The sequence below is a fragment of the Volvox carteri genome, assembly GCF_000143455.1.
Source record: "Volvox carteri f. nagariensis unplaced genomic scaffold VOLCAscaffold_56, whole genome shotgun sequence".
Lineage (NCBI taxonomy): Eukaryota > Viridiplantae > Chlorophyta > Chlorophyceae > Chlamydomonadales > Volvocaceae > Volvox > Volvox carteri.
The window spans coordinates 772,596-782,642 of record NW_003307599.1 but is presented as its reverse complement, the minus strand read 5'-3'; the positions used below and the strand labels follow the sequence as shown (position 1 = coordinate 782,642).

At 53.7% G+C, this 10,047-nt stretch overlaps 1 protein-coding gene across 1 annotated transcript; it reads left to right on the top strand.

Annotated features, from left to right (window-relative positions):
- Positions 1 to 566: 566 nt before the first annotated feature.
- VOLCADRAFT_107037 (uncharacterized protein) lies at positions 567 to 6,532 on the top strand (the record flags this gene model as incomplete). Its single annotated transcript, XM_002955991.1, has 11 exons — positions 567 to 584; positions 825 to 1,451; positions 1,668 to 1,820; positions 2,313 to 2,387; positions 2,760 to 2,816; positions 3,018 to 3,080; positions 3,551 to 3,568; positions 4,544 to 4,585; positions 5,049 to 5,138; positions 5,490 to 5,645; positions 6,290 to 6,532. 11 exons carry the CDS (start codon positions 567 to 569, stop codon positions 6,530 to 6,532), a joined length of 1,542 nt encoding a protein of 513 aa, XP_002956037.1.
- Between the last annotated feature and the right edge of the window lie 3,515 nt (positions 6,533 to 10,047).

The following is a 10,047-nucleotide window of genomic DNA, read 5'->3' as shown; positions in this document are numbered from 1 at the left end:
TGGCGGCAGTCACGCGATCATGAACATTCTTTCTTTTTTGACGAACAACTTCGGTCACAGCTGCCTTGAGTTGAGAAGGTAAGGGAGATAGACTTGGTGTCACACATGCATACACAGAGACACACATGCACACACACACATATGCACCCAGTCGTCCCCACCCCCCCGCCATTCTTCTCCACTACAGCGCCGCGTGTTTATACGGGTTCTTGATATCACGCTTCTATTCAACATCTCCTTGAAAGATTTAAGCAATGTTTACAGTTTTCCATTGAAAGGTTATAAGACGTCGCTGGGCTACGGAGCTCACTTCGGTAAAGTTATTCTCGTGTACCCCCATCGGCACTTCCCTTATCGCGTCTCAGATCATTAAAACACATGCACATGCACGCTTTTGTGAGAAGCTAGCAACACATAGCCCTATTTGCGTAGTAGCTACGAGTTTGTGATACGGGATGACTTAAGGGGGAGCCCGCCCTAGATCACTAACTGGCGCAGTAGCAATCCTTTGTGTGGGGTGGTGTATTTGAGTCATGCCTTCCTAGCCGCTCATCCAGTCATAACAAATGCTGCTGGTCACCCATGTAAGCCGGCCGTCATGCTTGCACTTTTCCTTCATGCGACGTCTGCTGCTGCTAGCTCTCAGTTGTTCCATGCCCAGCCCCCATTGCTGTTGTATGTGACGTATGTGCGTATGTGTGTATCTGCCAACAGTTGCCCAGGCCCAGCCTCTCAGCTGAACATTACTGGTACTGCTTATGAGAACGGGAGCGGCGGACGCGGGGCCTCACTTGCGACCCCTCGTAACCACCTTCCCAAGTCAGGCGAGTCCGCCAGATGCTGGCTGCTGCCTGTCCATCCATCCAACATCTATAGCCGCATGGTTAATATGCCTAATCACTGCTGGATGCAACCGCTCACCCTTGCATGTCCTTCCCTGGTACGGCTATTCCGCTTACCCCCCTACTACTGCAATACCAGAAGTTGGAGCGGAACCAGGGGAAGTGCAACCTGGCGAGCAGGAGGAGGTGGTCGGCACCAGGCCGACCGTGGTGACGCATCTGGAACAGGCTGCTGTGGTCATTACCCTAGGCACGCGGCCACAACCCAACCTGGAGCTGCGTGTGCGGTTAGTGGACCCCGGTGCTGATGCTGAGGCTGGCGACAGCAGCAACAGTCCCACAGCAGGTGCCGTCACGGGTGTCGTACCCCTGCACTCGAAGGAGGAGGAGGTCAGCGGCAGTGGCAGCGGCAGTGCGGGTGGTGCTCCTCCCTGTACTGGTAGCAATGTGGTGGAGCTGTCCTCGGTGGTACGCGGCAAGGGCACCTTTGGTCGAGTGGTGGAAGGTACTTACCGGGGACAGCGAGTGTCTGTGAAGCTTCTGGCCAGCAACGGGCCCTGGGGTTGCCCCATCGAGGCCTTTGCCTCCAGCTTTGCGCAGGAAGTGCAGGTAGGGTGCATGGGGGTGGGCTGGGGGTAGGTGCGGCTGGGTTTGCTCCCCCCACGCCACGCATAACGTGCGGGCACGCGCACACCATGTCACTCCTCACAAGTCCGCTCTTGTAGTTAGCCAGATGTGTCCTGCAGTGGCGAAGTGGTGCATGCTACTGGTGCACTACAGTTCCTGACAGTGACTTCGTACATCGCCCTTCATCCATACACCTAGGTGCTGAGCCGCTGTTATCACCCAAATGTTGTGCGATTGCTGGCGGCCTGTGTGGAGTCGCCGCGGCTATGTTTGGTTCTGGAGCTTATGGAGACTTCTCTGGATTGCCTTATGTACGGAGACCCGACAGCCCCGCCAATGCCGCTGCCGAAGGCAAGCTAGTACACCATATATATGATGACGTGTACATATGTCGAGATAATTGCACCAGAAATGGAGCTGATAGTCGACGTTGGGTGCAGGTTGGTAGGTGGTAGGTGAAGAGTTGTAGTGTTCCTTCACGCGCTCACCCTCCTGCCTGTCTGTGCATGGTTCGGGTGTTCATCCCATGCCATGCCGGCTGCCTCGGGGCGCTTTTGTGCAGCCTGAGGCCTGCACTTACTAAACATGGTAAGGATCATGAGAGATAATGGGACCATTGGCCGGGCCTTGTTGTGCATCCGCCCCAACAAGCCTCAGCCTCAGTGACGACCTAACCATTGTTAGGTATCTCCACCAAGGACACGGGAAGCTAAAACACTGCTTCTGCCACGACTAACCAACCAGGCAGGGCCCTGCACGCACGACCCGGGCGCCTAAGTGTGCCCGCATCCATCCGTGTCCCACCCGCTCCTGCTGCTGCTGCTGCTGCTGTTACCCCATCAGGTGCTTCATATCGCCATATCCATTGCCAACGCGCTGGCCTACCTGCACCCCACCATCACTCACCGAGACCTCAAGGTATGGAGTCGTACGATTGTTTGTAACTTGTACATGTCAATGTCGTTCGTGTAGCGGCTAGCTAGCCAGTTGTCAGCGAATGATGGACATCTCGCGCATTTAGGTGTATGTGGCTTGGGAAATTAGGAACGATTCAGCTCGAAGCTACTCGACCCGCTCGGTGCCTCCGCCTTCGCTGCACCCCTCCTTCCTTCCGCTACCTGATACCCCCTCCTCTCGCCCTTGCCCTCGTTCCACTGGTGCCTCTGATGTGCCGCTGGGGTATGGGCGGCGTGGAGTGCATCCGCTCTTGGTGCTGCATGTGGCTCATCCCTGCCCTCCCTTTGCCCTCCCTTCCCTGTACCTTCTGCCTGGCCTTCTCGCACCTATCAGCCTGCCAACGTGCTGCTCAACGACCCCCACAGCGACCGGCCCACAGTTAAGCTTGCGGTACGTGACTCGTCGTAAGTTGAGGAACTGAAGAAAAAGAAGCCAGGTACAATGTGGCCCATTCCATTTGGCACCTGCAATCGATTCAGCGGAGGTAGCCCCACTGCATCTTATAGTTATGTGTGTAGACGTATGTACCCCCAACTGGTCAGTTGCATGCCGTATGAAGCTGCCGTACCGTAACTCCATCGATTCCTGCAGGACTTTGGGCTGTCGCGGCTTCGTGTGACGGTGGCTCCAACGGAGCATCCGAATGCGGGCACGGTGAGTGGGCGGGTAAGGGTAAAGTGAAAGAGGCGACAAGGACCGCAGGATTGAGGAAAGGTAGGCTGCCAGGACGGGGGCAGTGGAATCACACACTCCAAATACGACAAATTGGTGCCCTATGGTGGAACTAACTGTACTCGGCTTCACAGTAGCTCAGGAAACCTTATAGTGAGCATCTATCTACTCCGGTGTGTGCGGCACTTCTGATGGTCTGAAATGTAACAACCTCACCATAAATTTATGGCAGCCAGCACGGCATGGCCAAGTTTCGTAGGCTTCTTTAGCTGCTTTCAGTGTCCGCGGTGGTGGTGATGGTGACAGCGTCCATAGTTTGTGCACGTAAGCGCCGGCCAGCCATTCCTTTCTACCAAACTAAAACCTCCTATCATCATCCACTCACCTCCCTCATCAACAATCGCCGTACGTTCACGACACTCGACCTGGACCGGGACTGCTCGTCCATTCAGCCCGCGTACATGGCACCGGTGAGTTCATTCACCATGTTGGGGTTATTCATCATTGATGCCATCGGGGCTGTGGCTGGGATTGGGCGGGGTTTCCTTTCGTCAGCTGTTCATTGGCTGCTCTGCTAATGGCTTGCTGGTTACCCAGTTATTTTACTTGTTGATAATAGGGAAACTGGCTAGAGTCCTAGATGACCATTGCCTTGTGGCCCCTGAAAAGCATTGGGTCGGCCTCTGTATGTAAGCCGAGTGTGAATGTATGGCTGTATGGATTAGGGAGGTATGGGTGCATCTGCCCCTACTACAGCTACTCTGACGGATCAATGGCGGCGATAACTCTATTCCAGACTCTTAGGCCAATGGATTTGGGTATTACGCCATCAATTAGCAGGAGGGCACATTCACCTGGCGGACCAATAACCTCTACACCCCGACACCTTTATACGCGCCTTTGTTTAGGCGGAGGTGTAGATTCAAATTGTATTAGATTTGTTATATGCGTTTCTCAGTTACCTAGTTGGTAATAGGAGAACTGGCTATGATTATGAATGCCTTGCATGTGGTTGGACACTTTAAGCCGAATGTGAGTGTATGTATATATGCATGCATGTATGTATGTATGTATGACTTAGATTGCACTGTGGGCCGCGAGAGCCGGGGGCCGAAGCCGAAACACAGCGCAAGGGTCGGGAGCACACAGCATACATATGTACGTATGTACGTATGTATGTATGTATGAAGGCATGCTTTTCCATTCCATACCTTCTTTACGTAAAAGCATCTCGTCATCTATAGGTCGTGCCCTGGTATAATAGATAGGGATCGTCCGTTTCTACTATACCAGGATGCCAACTATAGACGACCAAACGTTTTGAAGACGCTGTCTGCACCTGTTTACCCAAGCCTGCCTATGTCTAGGTTTCTCTATCTGCCTGCGTCATACCGAACCCTTGGTGCCACACCCGCCCTTGCTGCTGCACATATGCACGTACACAGGAGTGCTTCGACTTGCAAAACCGTCAGGTCACACATAAAGCGGTAAGGGAGGGATCCAGTGAAGGCGTGCGGGAGAGAGGCAGGGCAGATGAGGGAACCCACTGACATACTGCGGTGTGGGAAGGTGTATCTCGTATCACAGATGCAGGGAGCTAGCAGGCTGACGATTTACGTGCCCTGAGTCGACAAAACCAATCACCTGGGCTACCTAACTAGCAAGTGGCCTGCAGTACATACCGTTTTTGTGCTTATCCTGTGCGCGGGTCCCGCAAGCAGGCAGGCTAGGCCGCACTGTCACTGCCACAACCTACCCAGCCCCGTCATCATGGATAGTAAGGCAAGCAAGCAATGGCTGGCATCTCCGCATGGTCAGTGTATCCCACGTCTCTCGTCATGACGCCGTAGCCTTCATGTTTATGTGTGTGTCGTGGTGATACTGACACCGATGGCCGCCTAATAGCTGTGGCCTCCGCCCTCACCACGCACCCTGCTGCGCCCTCACCAGGACATGTTCGCGCTGGGTGTGCTGCTGTGGGAGATGCTGGCCTGCGAGAGGCCCTGGCCTGGAATGAGCCCGCTGGAAATCGGCCTGCTGGTGGGTGCAGGCTCGGGTTCATGACTGATGGTGATGGTCTGATCACGAACAGTCTCATGGCTGCAGTGACATGCTGTGTGAACCGGCCGTTTAACTGCTGCTTTGGACCGCTAGCTCTCCTGCTGACCACCTGGTCTGGCAGGAGCCCTGCAAGTGTGAAGACATGTACGGAGGTTCAATGCCCCCCCATGCTAATACGCAACAGTCAAGTGGACTGGCGTGCACGGACATCTGGGACCCCGCAGGACGGGCGGCAAGGTTGGAGGTCCTCTCTCTGTCCTGGGTTTCCATCCAGCAATGTATTCGGGAAGTCCCAGCCTACTCAGCGTGAATATGTGTCCGCATATGCAGGTAGCGTTCAACGGTATGCGCCTTTCCCTGGATGAACTCCTGGCCTCCGAGCGCTGCCCATCCAAGCTGGGTCGTCTGCTGCTAGCCTGCTGGGAGACGGATCCTGACCGGCGGCCAGCGGCTGCAGAGGCAAGCAAGGAGCTGGCGTTGATCCTGGTCAGTAGTGAAAAGGGGCGGATGAGCGAGGCAAGTTCGACATACATAGCTGGGAAGCTGCAGGCAAAGGAGGGGCCGGTATTGTGTGTGGTCATACAGTCGTTTAGTCAGCAGCCACACTTCGTGCCTGTTTCGTGTGTAGCCATTGAAAACCGCATGAGAGATCTTGGGTTATCCTGCACTGATTTTGGTGTTTGATTTGTAGGTTTAGGTAGTTGCGGGCGCCTGTAGAGGGAAACAACAAACAAGCTAGCAAAGGAGGTCACCGCGAGCAGGGGGCCAGGGATAGTGCTGCATGACCATAGGCAGATAAGTTGGAAGACAGATCCTGGTCGGAAGTTGTGGCTGTTTTGTGTTGTCGGCTGTGTATTCGTCTTATGCGAGCAACAGGCACATAGTAACTTTTCCTTCTGCCATATGGCTAATTTATTCAGGGCTTTCTGTGGCAATTAGTTTGGGCCTACCGATCTACCCACCAGGCCCCGTACCAGGCTTGTAGCTCGTCGACCGTGCGTTGTATGCGCGCTGTATTGTGCCGCCGCTGCACCCTGGTTGCCTTTCCACTCCACATAAGTTCCCTAACACACATGCGCCGCGCATGTCCTTCCCTGCATGCATTCACATACGTCTGTATGCCTCCTCAGCAACTTCAGCAGCAACCGCAGGAACAGCAGCTGCAGCCACCATCCCTGGTCAACCCGCCTGCCCTGCAGCAAGCTCGGCAGCTTCAATGCAATCAGCAGCTGGCGCGCGGACCGCAGCAGTCCAATGTCCGGGCACAGCTCACGGATACCAGCGAGGTGGACCTTTGGGGTGATCCCTCATCTTCCAATTCATTCCCACAAACAGGAGGAGCAGCTCGAGGAGCAGCAGCAGCAGTGGCCTAGGCTAGCTGCGGCAGACCAAGGGCGGCTGCAGGAGGGTGGAATTTATTCAAATTGCGCGCGCAGGCGCCAACTATGTGCGCATAATCGTAAATGTTTTCTTCTATTCTTGAATCACTTGGAAGTGTATTAGCTGGGTCCATAGATCCTGGCTGGCTTGCTCGCAAGTGCATGGTTGCATCTTTCTAGGCTTGGGCTTTTCCGGCCGTTACGTACGTGTCTTGTGTATGTGATTCATATCCGCGCCTCTGCGCCATTCTAAAACCGAGAATTAATTACCGCGCGTTCTCTCTCCTTATACCCTTCAGGCGCCTATACCACCGAATTTGAAGGAGCGGAACTGACGAGCTGCTTTGGCAAACCGCCACATATTAGTCCACGGCGGCTGAGTGTCGGATGGCTGGCGCACAGCGGTAACTACCGTGTCATCAGATAGCACTACTGTGTTGACCAACTGGAAGAAAATGTGTTTATACGCGTGTGTACCGTAGTGCTACTTATAGTTCGTGATCGCTTTGTTCGGGGAGGGGTCAAAAAACTTTCTGAAATTTGTACGTGCTCTTTGAATTTCGGGGAAGGCCGGACCAGATTTTGCGGGCATGATACAAATTTTGGGGCCCCTTCCAAAGTTTCGGGGCTTTTCAAACTGCAGCTTCCAGTCAGTCTCCCTCCACCGGGAACCCTTAGGCTCATGGTCTCTCACAATTTTCGCACTTTGGAAACGCCCTAGCAAATTCTGGACCGATCGTACAGTTCAGTACCAGTGGCAACGACCTAATAACCAACCGGCCGGGCCAATACAGTGTTTGGGATTTGTTGAAGAGGACGTCCAACAGGTCGAATGCCAGGCTGCGGCGTGAGCGCAAGCCTCGCCGGCTGCCGTAGCATTGACCGCATTGCGCTCGCGCCTAGCAACCTCCTCGTGCTCCATTCGCTCACGCTGGGCCTCGACAACAGCATCATCAAGCCTAACTGGTGCAAATCCAGCTCGGTCGCTCACCGGAGCGTTTGGTGCTAGCGGTTTCATCCCGCATTGAAGCAGGGTTGCCTGTCTTGCACGTTTTCCAGCGTTGTTCATGTCCTACGTTTATGACTATATTTTATGTATTTAAGAGCTGATTTCCGCCTTGAAATCCTAGTTTTTGCGAAGTTTGATCGACCGGCTTCGGAGGGTACGATATTTCGGGGCTGCGGTCCCTTGGGATACCTTAGATTTTGTACGTGCTACATATTCGTGGTGCCTCCCGAATTATTGTAGCACGAACTATAAGTAGCACTACGGTACGAGCATTGATCAGAGCGTGAATGCGTGTCAGCATTGGCTCCGTCGCTTGGAGAGACACGTGTACATTAATCCCCCGTTTGGATTGCGTTCTGGCGATAGCCTTCAGGGCCTGTTTTTTCGGCGTTGTGTCGAGTATGAGGCCCGCCGTATCAGGCAGGCAGTGCTTCTCCTCAAGGCAGCGGTGGGCTATGCGTGGTTCGATGCAGTGCTGAAATGGCCGCTATGTTTTCTGCGCAAACGTGTGTCCTTTGTACGGGGGACACGTAATAGGGGCACAAGTGTGCAGGACTCAGGTCTGTCCTGGGGGCCGTGTGTAGGAAACCCGCACGGCAGCGTTGTGGTTTACGTAGGCCCTGACGTTAAACGGTTTGCGTCTGTTTTTGGGCGGATGGGGAACATTCCCGGTGCGACGTCCTGGTGTATGCCTCGTATGGATGACGAAACTGTTGTTGTTTAGCCCAAAAACCTGTACCATACAGTTACCTAGACATTTATCTGTAAGCGATGCACGCATCGTGGAAACATTTTTTTGTGGTAGTCAGTGGCTAAGTACGACACGTTGCATCGAACTGACAACCTGCCGAACCGATTTGAAGCCTGGGCCAGCGGTCCACCTTGTAACCTCTCAAAAAAAGATGGGGCGCTTCCTGGCGCTTAGGGGCGTTTCCGCCGGGGCCACCAGCGGCGGCGTGGCGTTCGTTTGGGCGGGTCGGCCCATGCATAGCGATTGGTATTATACTGATACCATCGTGTACACCGAAGCATGGGCGAGTATGAGACTCTGTAAGCGTTTTTTGCGAGAAGCCCCGCGCGCATCTCAGTACATAAGGAAGCGTAACTAGATAAATGTAGAGCACCCAAATTGCATATCGGGATATGCCATACATTCATCAAGGTGAAATTTCGGACCCCGCGAACCCTCATCTGGCAGCCACCGAGCCTCATCTAGCTGTCCCGAAGGCGGCCGGGCGCCTCATCTAGCTACCGTCTTTTCTCATCCAGCTGGCCAGAGACCCCCCCTTCAACTTCACTTAGATATAAAAGGACCCCCTTGTCGCGATATTTAAATGCCGTTGCGCTGGTAGCTTGCGCCAGGACCCCAGCCTCATCTTCCCGCTGTTCATACCCTCCTTGCATGGTTGCATCTTTCTAGGCTTGGGCTCTTCCGGCCATCACGTACGTGTCTTGTGTTTGTGATTCATATTGTATACATTATATATTATATATGTGCAATGCTCAAAAAAGATGTGTGTGGGAGGCGCGTTGGCGCCCTGAGCCGTATTTTAAGAAGGGTTTAGCTCTCTGAGCATCTCTCATTAGTACTCTTTGGCGGGTCTCTGGTGCGAATTGCTAAAAGTTGGGAACACCTCGGATCGAAAACGGTCATAAACTTAGCGCTCTCCAGGCACGATGTAATACTCTTTGCCCAAAGACGGATTCCCGGGTGGGCGAGAAGTCTACCAGCTGAGTAAATAATAAAAACCTCCATCTCGGAGGGGGACGGACGAAATGTCATAATAACAAATAAACTCACAATTCTACGGGATATCAATCAACCATAATTCTACGGGATATGCCCGGGGGCGCCCGAGGACGTTCGCTCGAGGAATGTTAGAAGGGTTTAACTCTCTTGGCATCTCCCAGAGTACTCTTTGCCTTGGTGTTACAGCAGGCCCTAGGACACCAGTACACAAATGTACGTACACATGCATATCAGTCTAATAATATTGTTTGCTGCTAATCATTCACGATAAGGTCTGAAGTCACATCCCACACCAGCAGCAGCACCAGTTGATGAGGTACTCTAGCGACGGCTGGCACTGTGATTTGCATCCGTGGCCCCTGCTGCTCCATTCTTTTTCACAGCTGCAGCTGCCTCTGCTGCTCCTGCCACACACAGGCCATACACACCAGTATCAATTTGTTGTAAAGCAGCCGCGGGGGTTAAAGGCTTTACCTTCTTTGATGGCCCCTTACCAGACTGCCCCACCAAAGGCCTGTTACCACTAGGGTGCGTAGCACATGGTGGTGGACGCCTGCGCTTTACTGCCACCCCCTGCTCCTCCAATTCCCCCTCCGACCCATCCGATTCACTCTCCTTCCCCTGCTCCGCCTCCACCTCATCCTGAGCTACCCCTCCCCCCTACCCCCCGAGTACGGAGGTTAGGTATCCTATAGAGCAAATGTACAGCCATACCAGATATGTATCGTCATGTCATTTCGACCTTATGGC